This window comes from Salvelinus fontinalis, unplaced genomic scaffold (genome assembly GCF_029448725.1).
Source record: "Salvelinus fontinalis isolate EN_2023a unplaced genomic scaffold, ASM2944872v1 scaffold_0178, whole genome shotgun sequence".
NCBI classification, from domain to species: Eukaryota; Metazoa; Chordata; class Actinopteri; order Salmoniformes; family Salmonidae; genus Salvelinus; species Salvelinus fontinalis.
This window is the reverse complement of record NW_026600387.1, coordinates 56,845-75,980: the sequence shown is the minus strand read 5'-3', so window position 1 is coordinate 75,980 and position 19,136 is coordinate 56,845. Positions and strand designations below refer to the sequence as shown.

The window sequence follows — 19,136 nt, the reverse complement described above, 5'->3', positions numbered from 1 at the left end:
AGGCAAAAAAAGGCCATGGTGGCGAAGTAAATATAATATAGCAAGTAAAACACTGGAATGATAGATTTGCAGTGGAAGAATGTGCAAAGTAGAGATTGAAATAATGGGGTGCAAAGGAGCTTAAATAAATAAATAAATAAATACACTAGGGAAAGAGGTAGTTGTTTGGGCTAAATTATAGATGGGCTATGTACAGGTGCAGTAATCTGTGAGCTGCTCTGACAGTTGGTGCTTAAAGCTAGTGAGGGAGATAAGTGTTTCCAGTTTCAGAGATTTTTGTAGCTCGTTCGTATTAATGCAGATATTATGGACATTTTATTTAAAACATGTAATTAAACTATAATTGTAGCTCTTTTAATTTAGACCCAAAATGTATTTGCTATGTGTGCTATTTCCCGGCTATTAAAAGGAACAGGCGACTATTTGAGACTCAGCCTCAGAAATGTTTGGTCACATGGAGTCAAGTGGTCACTAGATGTCTACGATACCAAAGATAATTATAGTTGGGGGTGTTGGGAGTGTCCAGTGTGTTGATATAACGGTAATAATGTCACATGGAATCAAGTAGTCACTATATGTCTACGGTGCCAAAGAGAATTATAGTTGGGAGTGTTGAGTGTGTTGATATAACGGTAATAATGTCAAAATTCCACTTTTAGTCTAAGGTACTAGATCACAGTGTTAGAGTTGTCACTATAGACCCGAGTGGTGCAGCAGTCTAAGGTACTGTATCACAGGGTTAGAGGCGTCACTATAGACCTGAGTGGTGCAGCGGTCTAAGGTACTAGATCACAGTGTTAGAGGTGTCACTATAGACCCGAGTGGTGCAGCGGTCTAAGGTACTAGATCACAGTGTTAGAGGTGTCACTATAGACCTGAGTGGTGCAGCGGTCTAAGGTACTGCATGGCAGTGCTAGAGGCGTCACTAGAGGCGTCACCCGGATTCGATCCCGGGCTGTACCACAACCTGCCGTGATCGGGAGTTCCATAGGGCGGCACACAATTGGCCAAGCGTCGCCCGGTGTTTCCTCTTACACATTGGTGCAGCTGGCTTCCGGGTTAAGCGGGTGTGTATTCTATCCTATTCTACTGTATCTTAGTCTATGCATTACTCATCTCATATGTACATACTGTATTCTATTCTACTGTATCTTAGTCTATGTATTACTCATCTCATATGTATATACTGTATTCTATTCTATTCTACTGTATCTTAGTCTATGTATTACTCATCTCATATGTATATACTGTATTCTATCCTATTCTACTGTATCTGTCTATGTATTACTCACCTCATATGTATATACTGTATTCTATCCTATTCTACTGTATCTTAGTCTATGTATTACTCATCTCATATGTATATACTGTATTCTATCCTATTCTACTGTATCTTAGTCTATGTATTACTCATCTCATATGTATATACTGTATTCTATCCTATTCTACTGTATCCTAGTCTATGCATTACTCATCTCATATGTATATACTGTATTCTATACTATTCTACTGTATCTTAGTCTATGTATTACTCATCTCATATGTATATACTGTATTCTATCCTATTCTACTGTATCTTAGTCTATGTATTACTCATCTCATATGTATATACTGTATTCTATCCTATTCTACTGTATCCTAGTCTATGTATTACTCATCTCATATGTATATACTGTATTCTATTCTATTCTACTGTATCTTAGTCTATGTATTACTCATCTCATATGTATATACTGTATTCTATCCTATTCTACTGTATCCTAGTCTATGCATTACTCATCTCATATGTATATACTGTATTCTATACTATTCTACTGTATCAGTCTATGTATTACTCATCTCATATGTATATACTGTATTCTATCCTATTCTACTGTATCTCAGTCTATGTATTACTCATCTCATATGTATATACTGTATTCTATCCTATTCTACTGTATCTTAGTCTATGTATTACTCATCTCATATGTATATACTGTATTCTATTCATTAACAAATACTAAGAGGGACCAAGAGTCTTTTGATTGGTCAGTCATTGGGTTAATTTGTTGAAATCAAATCAAGCTTTATTTATACAGCACATTTCAGACATGGATGCAACACAATGGCTTCACAAGAAAAAACAAATAAAAAAATGAAATATTTAGTACACAACAAACAGAAAACTAACAACTGAAAGACTAATGAGCAGCCTAAGGAAATGCCATTGATTAAAATATTATTGGATGCAATGCAAAATTCAAGGTATTTTTTTTTTAGGAGGGGTTCATCTCTCCCTGGTACCATATAGAACAGAAACAGTAACTCATGCCCTGGAATGTGGTCTCTTTAGGTTTTAATCACCCAAAAGACATTGTAAATCTCCTGTCAGTGTTATCTCCCAGAGGCCCATCCGCAGTAGAACACACAGACACAATAGTTCTAGGAACCCTCTATTCTGTTGCATAAAACAACCAGTTGATGCAATAAAAGTATTATAACATAATGTTGCAGTTTTGCTCTCAGTGTCCACTGAAAGTTGACTAGTAACAACAACTGGGACCTAAAAGACACCCACCATGAGACCCACTAAATCTGCCCAAGAAGACGCAAACAAAAGAAAAAACCCACACCAAACTTAAAGACAGGAAGCAAACCAAAAAGGTGGAGCAACTAAAGGTGTTGACTCTCCACATCTATCAAGACAACTGGAGCACTGGGCCAGACACTCTTAAATAGAACCTGGACCAGCTCAGGTGAAACACCTTCCCACTAACGAGATGGACAAGCCAGCACAGGTGTAACACATACTGAATAACGAGGTGACACCAATCAGTGCGCCCTACGTGCTAACGAGCTAGACGTGGAAAAGTCCAACCTCAAAACATAAATGAAAAACCAAAGACTGTAACACCTTCCCCCCTTAAGAGAATGCTCACCACCAACAGAAAACAACTTCCATTTCACATTATAATCAACTACAATGCTTCACCTTCACCAATATAAAAATGGTGTCTACTGACCATCAACAATTAAAAACAAGAAAAAAAACGTATTTTTCTAGCTTTTCAAAACTAGCTTCTAGAATTCTTGTCTTCCTAAAACTCACTAGATTCTAGAACTCTCGTCCCCTTGGAACACATGGAACTAAAAAAACACATGGAAATGGAAGATATATTTTACCTCACTGGTTAGAGGACAACCTGCATTTTGGAGTGATGCATTTAAATTTAGGGGTCGCTAAACAAAGGAACGCAACACTTATTTGTCATCACTCATCGATATCATGTTGAAATCAACTGTGTGACAGGATGGAGATGAGGTTGCACGTCCTGTTAAAACTAATAGCTCAAAAACCAAACGGAATCTGGGAGTAATGTGTACATCCCTGGTTAGAGGACAACTTGTAGAAAACGGCTAGCTACATTTTGAGGTGTTGCATTTTGATTCAAGTGGGTCACCAACACGGTAAATGTAACACAGCTCTTTTTGTGTTAGTCACTTTTTGTTAAATCACATAAATAGTACTCTTTCATTTCAGAGCCTGGATTTTCCCCCTGATGCTAATATCCATATCATGCTGAAATCAATAGAACAGGGGACAAACATTTAGGGTTCTACATTATGACATCATTAAAATAGTCCTACTACAATGTTAAAACATTCTACATTGTGACATCATTTCATTGATATCACGAAATAACTCCTTTGATCAGAGATCTTTGTCTCTTGTCAGCTATAAGGTTTCTCTCCTGTGTGTATTCTCTGGTGTAGAGTCAGAGTGCTAGATGCACCAAAACTCTTCCCACATTGACCACAGCTATAAGGTTTCTCTCCTGTGTGTATTCTCTGGTGTAGAGTCAGATGGCCAGATGTAGTAAAACTCTTCCCACATTGACCACAGCTGTAAGGTTTCTCTCCTGTGTGTGTTCTCTGGTGTATAGTCAGATTGCTAGATGTAGTAAAACTCTTCCCACATTGACCACAACTATAAGGTTTCTCTCCTGTGTGTGTTCTCTGGTGTATAGTCAGAGTGCTAGATGCACCAAAACTCTTCCCACATTGACCACAGCTATAAGGTGTCTCTCCTGTGTGTGTTCTCTGGTGTAGAGTCAGATTGCTAGATGTAGTAAAACTCTTCCCACATTGACCACAACTATAAGGTTTCTCTCCTGTGTGTGTTCTCTGGTGTATAGTCAGAGTGCTAGATGCACCAAAACTCTTCCCACATTGACCACAGCTATAAGGTGTCTCTCCTGTGTGTGTTCTCTGGTGTAGAGTCAGATGGCCAGATTGAACAAAACTCTTCCCACATTGATCACAGCTATATGGTTTCTCTCCTGTGTGTGTTCTCTGGTGTATAGTCAGAGTTCTAGATGCACCAAAACTCTTCCCACATTGACCACAGCTATAAGATTTCTCTCCTGTGTGTGTTCTCTGGTGTGATATCAGGTTGGTTGACCGAGTAAAACTCTTCCCACATTGACCACAGCTATAAGGTTTCTCTCCTGTGTGTATTCTCTGGTGTAAAGTCAGATTGCCAGATGTAGTAAAACTCTTCCCACATTGATCACAGCTATAAGGTTTCTCTCCTGTGTGTATTCTCTCGTGCACTGTCAGCTCTCCAGATCGACCAAAATTCTTCCCACATTGATCACAGCTGTAAGGTTTCTCTCCTGTGTGTGTTCTCTGGTGTATAGTCAGAGTGCTAGATGCACCAAAACTCTTCCCACATTGACCACAGCTATAAGGTGTCTCTCCTGTGTGTGTTCTCTGGTGTTGAGTCAGATTGCCAGAATGACCAAAACTCTTCCCACATTGATCACAGCTGTAAGGTTTCTCTCCTGTGTGTATTGTCTGGTGTCGAATCAGATGGCAAGATTGACCAAAACTCTTCCCACATTGAACACAGCTAAATGGTTTATCTCCTGTGTGTGTTCTCTGATGAATTTTAATGCCTGATGAGGTGAATCTCTTCCCACAGTCAGAGCAGCAGTGAGTTCTCTTCCCTGTGGATCTCTGCAGGTGTTTATTGAGGTGTTCTGATCTGGAGAGACTCTTCTCTGCCTCTTCAGCATCATGAGGTTGTTGAGGATTCCCAGAGGATCCACGATAGTCCCGTCTCTTTCCTGTGTGAATGACAAAGTCAGACAGATGGTTAAAGGCCCACAACAGCGGAAATCCATTGTAAAAGGTGATGCCAAAAGTGTAGCCATGATGTTGTACAACAACTGACGTCTGTAATGAATGTTAAAGTTATTTGACAATTGTCTTCTTATGGCTGCAAGGGGCAGCACTGAGTAACCTGGAAAGAGGTGGCCATTTCAAATGGCCTCCTACTCAATTCTTGCTCGTACAATATGCATATTATCGTTACTATTGGATAGAAAACACTCTCTAGTTTCTTTAACCGTTTGAATTATTTCTCTAAGTGAACCAGAACTCTTTCTGCAGCCCATTTCCTATCCGGAAGTGAGATTTCCAAAAGCGAGGTCTCTCTTCAAGAGCTTGTCTATAAAAGGGCATGTCACTTGGGACTATAGAAACACGTCATACACCTTCCCTTGGGTGTCATGCGGAAGTGAGAGCAGAAAGGACTTGAATATCTCGTTCTGGGATTGAATACAACCTCTTGGAGTGAGAGGTACGCCATCATTTTTTTTTTTGAAGCCTGAAGTTTGACCTGGAAAACCGTCGTTATAGGTGAATATGATCTCCGGCTCGGATTTTTTACATTTACAAATATTCCATCTAAATGTGAATCGATTCTCAACGGGCAGGGAGTACGGGCAGATTTACATACATTTACATGTGAACAAATCATCGTAATGAATGTTTTTTCAATATAGTTTAACCTGTTTGGGGTGCAAGCCCGACCTCGGACCGAAAATGACAACAGCTGCAGAGCGCGAAATTCAAAATCTATTTTTTAAAAATATTTAACTTTTACACATTAACAAGTCCAATACAGCATTTGAAAGATAAACATCTTGTCAATCCAGCCAACATGTCCGATTTTTTAAATGTTTTACAGAGAAAACACCACATATATTTATGTTAGCTCACCACCAAATACAAAAGTGGACAGACACGTATGAATTATGATTATGAAGTATGAATTATGATTGAAGTAGCATGCACAACCAACCGAAATAAACTAAAACCAACCTAAAGAGCCCAGAAAAAACGACCTCAGATGACAGTCATATAACATGTTACACAATAAATCTATGTTTTGTTCATAAAAAGTGCATATTTTAGCTATAAATCTGTTTTACATTGATGCTACCCAAAAATGCTAATACATAGCTACAGTCTGAATCCAGCCGGGAGTAGCCAGAGAAAATACATACACCAACGTCGGCTACTAATTACACCTCATAAAACATTTCAGAAAAACATATGGTGGATAACTAATGAAAGACAGATATCTTGTGAATACAGACAACATTTCCGATTTTTGAAGTGTTTTACAGCGAAAACACAATATATCGTTATATTAGCTAACATCATAAGCTAGCATAAGGCAGCATTGATTCTAGTCAAGCGCTAGCCTAGCATAGTTAGCAGCGTTAGCATTCAACAGTTCGACATATATATGAAAAAGCATCCCAAATTGGGTCTTATCTTTCTTGGTACTCCATCAGAATGTTGTAACGGGGTCCAATGTCCAGTAGAGTCTTTAGTTGGGTTCCAGAACGAATGATTTCCCTCTTTGGTTAGCTAGCACGGTAGCATTGCTGCGCCAGAAAGCGTTTCTTCAAAAAATTCTTCCGTCGTTTCACATCTAAAGTCCAGAATAAATTGCAATAATATAATTAAAGTATATTGAAAAAACAACCTTTAGGATGATTTTGTGACATGTAGCAAATAATATCGTAGTCAGGCATCATATTCAAAGTTATCTACCTTGTTCCAGAAGCCGAGATCAAATTATCCTTCGCGCCCGGATTTTTATTTTAACTGCGCAGGTCTCACAAGAAGTTCTGTTATTCAGTCCAGGGACGAGATATTCGACCCCTTTCAATTCTCACTTCCGCATTACAGTCTGACGTACGCCTCTGACGTGTCCCTATGGTCCCAAGTCAAATGGCCTTTTATAGAGAGGGTCTTAAAGAGACACATCGCATTTTGGGAAACTCAATTCGGCTGGGAAAATGGCTGTAAAAATATTTCTGTTCGACTTAGAGAAACAATTCAAACCTTTTTAGAAACTACAGACTGTTATCTATCCAACAGTAGTAAATATATGCATATTGGAAAATAAAAAGTTTCTTAGGAGGCCGTTTGAAAATGTGCACACATTTTCCAGTTTTTTCAATATTCAGCGTGCAGCCATAACAGGTTTTAATCAGATTATTGAAATTTTTTCGGGAGTTTTACCGTGTTCCGTCGTATGACTGTGTTTACGTCTGAGAGATTTGTGCCACTTGGCTACTTTCAATGCTAATTGAAGAGGGATATTTGCCATTCTGAATCCAAACAACGACTCATCTGGACAGAGGACACATGTTTCAACATTCTGATGAAAGATCAGCCAAAGTAAGACTCATTTTATGATGTTATTTCATATATCTGTCGTGCATGTGAACGGGTCGTGGGCGCCCAAATGTGTCTCTCTATTGTGGCTACGCTAATATAGCGATACATTTTGTTTTCGCTGTAAAACATTTAATAAATCGGAAATATTGTTTGGAATCACAAGTTGCCTATCTTTCAATTGCTGCAAACTATATATTTTTCGGAAATGTTTTATGATGAGTAATTAGCTATTTGACGTTGGTGTCTGTAAATATTATGGCTGCTTTCGGTGCACTTTCTGATTGTAGCTGAAATGTAAAATATGATTTATACCTGAAATATGCAAATTTTTTGAAAAAACATATGCTATACAATAAATATGTTATCAGACTGTCATCTGATGAAGTTGTTTCTTGGTTAGTGGCTATTTTTATCTTTATTTGGCCGAATTTGTGATAGCTACTGATGGAGTAAAAAACTGGTGGAGTAAAAAAAGTGGTGTCTTTTGCTAACGTGGTTAGCTAATAGATTTACATATTGTGTCTTCCCTGTAAAACATTTTAAAAATCGGACATGTTGGCTGGATTCACAAGATGTGTACCTTTCATATGCTGTATTGGACTTGTTAATGTGTGAAAGTTAAATATTTAAAAAAATATATATTTTGAATTTCGCGCCCTGCACTTTGAGCTGGCTGTTGTCATAAGTGTACCGACGTCGGGCTTGCAGCCAGAAGAAGTTAATTTGCTAAATTGTAGTTCATGAATCTGTAGTTCATTCAAACATTATATTAAACAGGACATTCAAATTAGCCTTACAATTATAATCCAAAGTAGTGTGAAATGCACTAATAAGCAACCTGTAAATGACATTGTGAAAAACTAAAACCTTTGTTCACCATTTTTGCTGCAGGCAGATATACTACATCCATAACTAGTGGTTTCCTCATTACCAGATATACTACATCCATAACTAGTGGTTTCCTCATTACCAGATATACTACATCCATAACTAGTGGTTTCCTCATTACCAGATATACTACATCCATAACTAGTGGTTTCCTCATGACCAGATATACTACATCCATAACTAGTGGTTTCCTCATTACCAGATATACTACATCCATAACTAGTGGTTTCCTCATTACCAGATATACTACATCCATAACTAGTGGTTTCCTCATTAGCAGATATACTACATCCATAACTAGTGGTTTCCTCATTACCAGATATACTACATCCATAACTAGTGGTTTCCTCATTACCAGATATACTACATCCATAACTAGTGGTTTCCTCATTACCAGATATACTACATCCATAACTAGGGGTTTCCTCATTAGCAGATATACTACATCCATAACTAGTGGTTTCCTCATTACCAGATATACTACATCCATAACTAGTGGTGTCCTCATTACCAGATATACTACATCCATAACTAGTGGTTTCCTCATTACCAGATATACTACATCCATAACTAGTGGTTTCCTCATTACCAGATATACTACATCCATAACTAGCGGTTTCCTCATTACCAGATATACTACATCCATAACTAGTGGTTTCCTCATTACCAGATATACTACATCCATAACTAGTGGTTTCCTCATTACCAGATATACTACATCCATAACTAGTGGTTTCCTCATTACCAGATATACTACATCCATAACTAGTGGTTTCCTCATTACCAGATATACTACATCCATAACTAGTGGTTTCCTCATTACCAGATATACTACATCCATAACTAGTGGTTTCCTCATTACCAGATATACTACATCCATAACTAGTGGTTTCCTCATTACCAGATATACTACATCCATAACTAGTGGTTTCCTCATTACCAGATATACTACATCCATAACTAGTGGTTTCCTCATTACCAGATATACTACATCCATAACTAGTGGTTTCCTCATTACCAGATATACTACATCCATAACTAGTGGTTTCCTCATTACCAGATATACTACATCCATAACTAGTGGTTTCCTCATTACCAGATATACTACATCCATAACTAGTGGTTTCCTCATTACCAGATATACTACATCCATAACTAGTGGTTTCCTCATTACCAGATATACTACATCCATAACTAGTGGTTTCCTCATTACCAGATATACTACATCCATAACTAGTGGTTTCCTCATTACCAGATATACTACATCCATAACTAGTGGTTTCCTCATTACCAGATATACTACATCCATAACTAGTGGTTTCCTCATTACCAGATATACTACATCCATAACTAGTGGTTTCCTCATTACCAGATATACTACATCCATAACTAGCGGTTTCCTCATTACCAGATATACTACATCCATAACTAGTGGTTTCCTCATTACCAGATATACTACATCCATAACTAGTGGTTTCCTCATTACCAGATATACTACATCCATAACTAGTGGTTTCCTCATTACCAGATATACTACATCCATAACTAGTGGTTTCCTCATTACCAGATATACTACATCCATAACTAGTGGTTTCCTCATTACCAGATATACTACATCCATAACTAGTGGTTTCCTCATTACCAGATACACTACATCCATAACTAGTGGTTTCCTCATTAGCAGATATACTACATCCATAACTAGTGGTTTCCTCATTACCAGATATACTACATCCATAACTAGTGGTTTCCTCATTACCAGATATACTACATCCATAACTAGTGGTTTCCTCATTACCAGATATACTACATCCATAACTAGTGGTTTCCTCATTACCAGATATACTACATCCATAACTAGTGGTTTCCTCATTACCAGATATACTACATCCATAACTAGTGGTTTCCTCATTAGCAGATATACTACATCCATAACTAGTGGTTTCCTCATTACCAGATATACTACATCCATAACTAGTGGTTTCCTCATTACCAGATATACTACATCCATAACTAGTGGTTTCCTCATTAGCAGATATACTACATCCATAACTAGTGGTTTCCTCATTAGCAGATATACTACATCCATAACTAGTGGTTTCCTCATTAGCAGATATACTACATCCATAACTAGTGGTTTCCTCATTACCAGATATACTACATCCATAACTAGTGGTTTCCTCATTACCAGATATACTACATCCATAACTAGGGGTTTCCTCATTACCAGATATACTACATCCATAACTAGGGGTTTCCTCATTAGCAGATATACTACATCCATAACTAGTGGTTTCCTCATTAGCAGGGAGGAGTTTCTACAATCAAGTTGTGTTGCATCGCCCTCGTGCTGGAGTTTTAGCAAACACAGAAAGGGGCCTATATTGGAGACCAAAAGTCGTCTGGCACACTGCTTAGAGTTTAAACAACTTGAATAACTTATTTCTAGCCTACAATCATTGATTTTACTACTAATGTGAAAACAAGACAAACTATGACTATTCTTGCTCATTTTAAGATTATTGTTAAATAATTGTAACATTCATTACAGACATCAATTGTTGTACAACATCATGGCTACTCTGTTGGCATCACCTTTTACAGTGGATTACCGCTGTTGTGGGCCTTTAATCATCTGACTTTGTTGTTCACACAGGAGAGATAAGGGACTATCGTGGATCCTCTGGGGAGCCTCAACAACCTCATGATGCTGAAGAGGCAGAGAAGAGTCTCTCCAGATCAGAACTCCTCAAGAAACACCAGCAGAGATCCACAGGGAAGAGAACTCACTGCTGCTCTGACTGTGGGAAGAGATTCACCTCCTCAGGCATTAAAATTCATCAGAGAACACACACAGGAGAGAAATCTTATAGCTGTGATCAATGTGGGAAGAGTTTTACTACATCTAGCAATCTGACTGTACACCAGAGAACACACACAGGAGAGAAACCTTATAGCTGTGGTCAATGTGGGAAGAGTTTTACTACATCTATCCAGCTGACATTACACCAGAGAACACACACAGGAGAGAAACCTTATAGCTGTGATCAATGTGGGAAGAGTTTTACTACATATGGCCATCTGACTTTACACCAGAGAACACACACAGGAGAGAAACCTTATAGCTGTGATCAATGTGGGAAGAGTTTTGGTAGATCTGGCCAGCTGACATCACACAAGAGAACACACACAGGAGAGAAACCTTATAGCTGTGGTCAATGTGGGAAGAGTTTTGGTAGATCTGACCAGCTGACATTACACCAGAGAATACACACAGGAGAGAAATCTTACAGCTGTGATCAATGTGGAAAGAGATGTACTACATCTGGCCAGCTGACATTACACCAGAGAACACACACAGGAGAGAAACCTTATAGCTGTGATCAATGTGGGAAGAGATTTACTACATCTAGCCAGCTGACATTACACCAGAGGATACACACAGGAGAGAAACCTTATTGCTGTAATCAATGTGGGAAGAGTTTTACTCAGCTGAACAGCCTGATAGTACACCAGCGGACACACACAGGAGAGAAACCTTTTAGCTGTGATCTATGTGGGAAGAGATTTACTACATCTAGCGCTCTTACTTCACACCAGAGAATACACACAGGAGAGAAACCTTATTGCTGTAATCAATGTGGGAAGAGTTTTACTGAATCTAGCTCGCTGACTAAACACCAGAGAATACACACAGGAGAGAAAACTTATACCTGTAATCAATGTGGAAAGAGTTTTACTCACCTACAAAGCCTGATAGTACACCAGCGGACACACACAGGAGAGAAATCTTTTAGCTGTGGTCAATGTGGGAAGAGCTTTACTACATGTAGCGCTCTTACTTCACACCAGAGAATACACACAGGAGAGAAACCTTGTAGCTGTGATCAATGTGGGAAGAGATTTACTACATCTAGCGCTCTTACTTCACACCAGAGAATACACACAGGAGAGAAACCTTATTGCTGTAATCAATGTGGGAAGAGTTTTACTGAATCTAGCTCGCTGACTAAACACCAGAGAACACACACAGGAGAGAAACCTTATAGCTGTGCTCAATGTGGGAAGAGTTTTACTACATCTATCCAGCTGACATTACACCAGAGAACACACACAGGAGAGAAACCTTATAGCTGTGATCAATGTGGGAAGAGTTTTACTACAGCTGGCCATCTGACTTTACACCAGAGAACACACACAGGAGAGAAACCTTATAGCTGTGATCAATGTGGGAAGAGTTTTACTGCATCTGGCCATCTGACTTTACACCAGAGAACACACACAGGAGAGAAACCTTATAGCTGTGATCAATGTGGGAAGAGTTTTGGTAGATCTGGCCAGCTGACATCACACAAGAGAACACACACAGGAGAGAAACCTTATAGCTGTGGTCAATGTGGGAAGAGTTTTGGTAGATCTGACCAGCTGACATTACACCAGAGAACACACAAAGGAGAGAAACCTTATTGCTGTAATCAATGTGGGAAGAGTTTTACTGAATCTAGCTCTCTGACTAAACACCAGAGAACACACACAGGAGAGAAATCTTATAGCTGTGATCAATGTGGGAAGAGTTTTACTGAATCTAGCTCTCTGACTAAACACCAGAGAACACACACAGGAGAGAAATCTTATAGCTGTGATCAATGTGGGAAGAGATTTACTACATCTAGCTCTCTGACTTCACACCAGAGAACACACACAGGAGAGAAACCTTTTAGCTGTGGTCAATGTGGGATGAGATTTACCAGATTTAGATATCTAACTATACACCAGAGAAAACACACAGGACAGAAACCTTATAGCAGTAATAAATGTGGGAAGATATAGCTGTGACCAGAGATAATCTGATAAAAGATCTCGGATTCAACATCAGAAAATACATGTTATATAATAAATTGGTCTATAATCAATTTTATGAACAATCCTACATCACTCCAGTATTTATTGAAAACATTCAAGTGCTAATTGTCTTTATTCCAATACTGAAGAAGCATGACTCAAATCACCTCATACTTCAAACATTCAGCCTGACAAAAGATACATGTTTTATTATTCCATGCCTCACCCTTAAGTGAAGTATTGCCAATATATATTAACAAAGGGGTGTACATTTGGTTTTGATTTTCATATTTACAATTTATGTAACATTTAGTCATAGTTATTTATGCAACCAGCTGACAATTTTTGGGTACTATTATATTGAAATTGTTATCCTGCTTTTAGAATATCAGGGATCATTCTCACATGTACTAGAGCACAGGTGTCAAACTCATTCCACGGGGGGCCGAGTGTCTGCGGGTTTTCGCTCCTCCCTTGTACTTGATTGATGAATTAACATCACTAATTAGTTAGGAACTCCCCACACCTGGTTGTCTAGGGCTTTATTGAAAGGAAAAACCAAAAACCTGCAGACACTAGGCCCTCCGTGGAATGACATGACATTGGGGACTGGGCCCCGATCCAACAACATGCCTATCGAGTGAACCCTGAAAAGAGAGAGAAGCTCGGGATATTGCAGGAGCTCTTGAAATCAGACATGACTAATACAATTTGATTTGAGTTTTGTCCAAGGCGATGAGAGTTTTAGGAGGACGAGAGTTCTAGAAGCTGGTGAGTTTTAAGATTCTATAGAAAGTAATTATATTTTTTTCATTTATGTTTTGAGGTTGGACTTTAGCACGTCTAGCTTGTTAGCACCAATCAATGCGCCCTACGTGCTATCTCGTTAGTCAGTATGTGTTACACCTGTGCTGGCTTGTCCATCTCGTTAGTGGGAAGGTGTTTCACCTGAGCTGGTCCAGGTTCTATTTAAGAGTGTCTGGCCCAGTGCTCCAGTTGTCTTGATAGATGTGGAGAGTCAACACCTTTAGTTGCTCCACTTTTTTGGTTTGCTTCCTGTCTTTAAGTTTATTGTTTTTATTTTATTTTGTTTCCCTCTTTTTTTATTTTGTTTGCTTCTTCTTGGACAGATTTAGTGGGTCTCATAGTTGGTGTCTTTTAGGTCCCAGTTGTTACGAGTCAACTTTCAGTCGACACCCCCATAGTGTCTTTGAGAACCCCTCCTAAAAAACAAGCTTATATTTTGGGTTGGATATTTCATCCAATTAGTGTTTTAATCAATGGCATTTCCTTAGAATGCTCATTGGTCTTTCAGTTGATAATTTTCTGTTTTTTTTATCCTGTTATTTTTGTCTACTAAGTATTTCAGTTTATTTTCATTGTTTTCTCCTGTGAAGCCATTGTGTTGCATCCATGTGTGAAATGTGCTGTATAAATAAAGCTTGATTTGATGTCAACAATTGAACCCAGTGACTGACCAATCAACAGACTGTTGGTCCATCTTAGTATGAAAATCAGTATCAATCCCACTTTTCAAGCCTGCTGAAGGCGTGGTGGAGTGGTAAACACCACCCCCGGCTCTACCAGGGGCTTGAGGTGGTCTCCCACAGCTCTGCTGGTGGAGTGGTAAACACCACCCCCGGCTCTACCGGGGGCTTGAGGTGGTTTCCCACAGCTCTGCTTATGTCATGTTCTTTGGCCTTGTCGTTCCATTTCTTGACTGCCCCTGCAACACAGAAAGAAATACATTCAGTCATATTATATAAAACACTCAAAGTAGTGGATATGGAGCATCTATGGCCTCAGTTACACCTGGCACCTAAATGTGACTTCTGTCATCCGATCACTCCAAGCTGCATTAGGTTCAGATCTACCAGGATGGGCCTTTGACATAGTCTGGATGCAGTCAGGCCACTGAATATAAATACTCAATATAAAGAGATGGGGTGAATGAGTGGGGAAAAGTACATTTGATACAAATTACCTTCATAATATCAAAGAACAAATGTGTGTGCCTGGGGGGAAATTAACTTTCATACAGCGAAAAGGGCTGAGAAATTACACCAATACAATTTGCACTAATGTAAATAAACATAGATGATGGAACATATTCCCTTTTTCTGACGTGATGAACCGCTAAGGGGACATAAATATTTACCATCTAAACCATGTGTGACCTCTCACCTCTCTGGCTGTAGAAGTGTTCTTCCTAACCAGTCCCTCAACAGCTCTCTGACTGAGCTCCACCCTCACTGGGTCTTCAGAGGAGAGGAAGGCTGAGGAGGGATGGAAGGATGACTGGATCAGTCAGTCAATAAAGTGTAGAGCTGCTGTCTATGCTGTCTGACAAAATCACTATTTTAGTAGTTCATTAAAGTAAATAAGGCTTTATGACTGATGTATACTAACTATCAATCACTTAGATCACAGGTGTCAAACTCATTCCACGGGGGCCAAGTGTCTGCGGGTTTTCGCTCCTCCCTTGTACTTGATTGATGAATTAACATCACTAATTAGTTAGGAACTCCCCACACCTGGTTGTCTAGGGCTTTATTGAAAGGAAAAAACAAAACCCTGCAGACACTAGGCCCTCCGTGGAATGAGTTTGACACCCCTGACTTAGATCATGTATTTTCAGGTAGCGATACATCTTTGGGACGTCCCTAGTCCGTTGAAGTTGACATTTAAAATGGTTAAGTTAGGGGTTAAGGTTAGGGTTTAGGGTAGGGATGTCTCAAGAATTCCTAGAGAGTACCCTAGAGTTAACTTGTTGTCTGAAAATAAAATGTACATTTTCCTCGTCCAGTCAGCAGATGGACTAGATGCTGCTTAGGCCTCCCGTTGTGAATCCGTCAAGAATTCAGCAGAGCAAGTTTGTATGAAGGTCTGTTTATTAAATGGGTACATAGTTCAATAGTAATATCCTCTAAAACGCTCTGGGGACCAACTTTGCTGCCCGGTTTCCAGTTGTCCACATGGCTGGGAGAACCTATTCAAGTAAGTAAATAGATTTTGGAAATGTAAAGAAACGATGTATTATTAGCTAACTAGCTGCAGTGCAGGCTAACTCAAATGACCTGCTAAATGAGCTAGCTAGTTGGCTAGCTAATACTATATAGATAGATAACTAAGTGAATTAAATATCATCAGCTGTCTAACTTCATATTAGCTAGCTATCTTGATGTATTTATCACTGTAAAAAACTAACTCCAATGCATTTGTAGGTAGCTAGCTAACAGCCATGGAGGAGGGTGAAAGGATAGCAGCCCCAACTGTCAGTGAGAGAGGAGACTATTCTGGATAGGGCAGGTACTTTTGTGTAGTTCCTGTCCCTAGAAGTGAGGACGGAGATAATAGTAACATAATATTCAGTGTGGTGTAATTTCACTATAATGAAGTGAGTTTCTTGTGAGGTTTTTTGTCCTCAGATAAAGAGCGCTATGAAAGCCAGTCTACATATGAAGAGGTCCCAATGAAGAGCAGTGGTTCTCAGTCCTGGGGACTCAGAGGCACATTGTTGTTGTTGCCTCAGCACTGCACAGCTGATTCAAATGATCAACTCATCATCAAGCTTCAAGTGGTATTTATGTATTCATTTGTGATGCCGTCCTGATATGATCGTGTTATTGTCACATGCTACACATGTACATATGTGTGCCCATGCATCTATCAATCCAATGTTATCATGATTTGTTATTATGGATATTATACTTTAGTAATCCACAATGACCTGGTGATGTAAAAGTCTAATAATTATATTGTCTTCCATATTCCTACAGATACCTTGTAACTGGAGATTCCTTCCAAACGATTGCCTACAGTTGCCGTGTAGGGCACTGCAAGGTTGGGTGACCAGGGTCATCTGGGACTGCCTCCTGGAGGAGTTCAGATGTGTGAAGGCTACCTGTGTCCTGCGTAACTTCATGAGGATGGACACGAGGACCAGGAGGGGATCTGCAGCTCGCCGCCGTGTCCCAGAGGAGGAGTCTGCTGCTCTGCAGGATGTTTCAAGGATGGGGTCCAACAACGCAGCAAGAGAGGCAATCCATGTGCAGGAGATCTTCACCTCCTCCTTCTTTTAAGAGGGTGCTGTTCCCTAGCAACACCATAGACTACACTATGCACAACCAAAGGCTCTTTTAAGAGGGTGCTGTTCCCTGGCAACACCATAGACTACACTATGCACAACCAAAGGCTCTTTTAAGAGGGTGCTGTTCCCTGGCAACACCATAGACTACACTATGCACAACCAAAGGCTCTTTTAAGAGGGTGCTGTTCCCTGGCAACACCATAGACTACACTATGCACAACTAAAGGCTCTTTTAAGAGCCATTCACATTGCAATAAGATTATTCTTCCATTTACTTAGCTATGTCAACTGCAGTTATTCAATTCATAGTTTCTCTCCCTTTGATTTCTACTTCTCAGGTGAGGGTGCTGTTTAGGTAAGGGTGTGATGTCTGTGCAAAAACAAAACAGGCTATTTTAAATCACCTATATTGAAAAAATGTAGAACAATTAGACACCCTATAACCCACACCTACACAATCATGTATCAATCTGATTGATGGATTGTGTTGTGCAGTAAACAGGCTCAGGTGTATAACTGTGGCTCCTTCCACCTTCAACGAATAGGCAAGAGGGCCAACCATGGAGAATAGTAAGACACTTCATTATTTCTATAACTACGCTATATTGTTTGTCCTTGTGTGTCCGTTCATGTTTTTCAGCATAAAGTACTCTGCAGCCACTTAGTGTGGTGTGGACACCAGGTGAGGCCACACACAGATTCCTGTTGAACACTGTCGCTTTAACTACCTTATTTTCTCAATAACAGTCTCTCTCCTTCACTTCATCCCTCTCTCCCCTTCTCCCTAAATCCTCTAGGTTATATCAGCTGTGTTGGTGAACCCCTCCTGCATCTGAACTGGCTACATCGAGGGCACAGCATGATCAGAGGTGAGAGGTCACATGGTCAGGTCAACAGGAAGTATTATTAAAGAGATGCTTTACATTGAAATACAGATAGATGCAGTAGTCCCAGAGTTAATGATCCCAGGTCAGTTTATATTATACATGAAGTATTATTAAAGAGATGCTTTACGTTGAAATACAGATAGATGCAGTAGTCCCAGAGTTAATGATCCCAGGTCAGTTTTGCATTTCACCTCCTGATTGATGACTAACAATGTTAGAATAAAAAATAAAAACACAAGGCTTAAACATGGTCTCTCTCTCCATCTGTCTCTCGTCTGCAGATATGTTTTGATGTGAGAGGATGCCAACCGCTAGTCCCATCATCGCCACCTCACCCTCTTTTAAGATAACCTGTGGGCCAACTAGAGACACTGCTATGCAATTGTGATGAACTGAGAGAATATTTATGTAGCACTGTGATTCATTAATCATGTGCTGCCTTCCCTGCTCCTATGTGCTTACCTCTTTCCCTTTCTGTCTTTTACACCTCTCTCTCCACCTCCTCTTTCTTCCTCTGTTTTTATAATGCACAACAGATGTGCATTGAAGGACAGATTGAACTTGTATTTATAACACTTGGATAATGAGCTTTTCAATAAAGCGTTTCACATTCTCTACTGGTTGAAATGAAGTGTAATGTGATGAAATACTCCACCTATCCTGTGTTTATCAGATCAATGCAGATGAAGGGCATTAGATGTTGAGATGAACCGGTGTTGGAGTATTTACATGATGCATAGGAAGTGTAGTGTTCTGTTTTTAACATTATATTTCTGTATATATGAATTAACTAGTTAAATCCTGTTTCTAGTCTATTAGTTACAATGTGTAACCATTGATGTCCCAGGACCAAGATTGGTAAACACTGTTGAAGTGTATAATTGTAATACATACATGCAGACACAGAA

General features: G+C 39.4%; 3 protein-coding genes and 1 long non-coding RNA gene across 4 annotated transcripts in view; 3 read left to right on the top strand and 1 right to left on the bottom strand.

Annotated features, from left to right (window-relative positions):
* Window positions 1-19,136, top strand: part of LOC129844134 (zinc finger protein 664-like) — a 188,144-nt gene that overhangs the window by 155,995 nt on the left and 13,013 nt on the right. The window lies entirely within an intron of this gene.
* Window positions 2,070-8,401, bottom strand: LOC129844127 (zinc finger protein 135-like). Its single transcript, XM_055912534.1, has 2 exons — window positions 8,389-8,401; window positions 2,070-5,108 (listed from the first exon to the last, which is right to left on the bottom strand). The coding sequence occupies exons 1-2, from the start codon at window positions 8,399-8,401 to the stop codon at window positions 3,712-3,714; spliced, it is 1,410 nt and encodes a 469-aa protein (XP_055768509.1). The 3' UTR covers window positions 2,070-3,711.
* Window positions 11,083-13,656, top strand: LOC129844132 (zinc finger protein 850-like; the record flags this gene model as incomplete). The annotated part of the gene is made up of 1 exon (XM_055912539.1): window positions 11,083-13,656. A coding segment is annotated over one exon (2,157 nt), but the record flags the coding sequence as incomplete, so codon positions are not given.
* LOC129844140 (uncharacterized) lies at window positions 15,683-18,843 on the top strand. The gene is made up of 4 exons (XR_008757917.1): window positions 15,683-16,248; window positions 16,476-16,831; window positions 17,031-18,210; window positions 18,510-18,843. It is a non-coding gene; the product is annotated as an uncharacterized LOC129844140 (long non-coding RNA).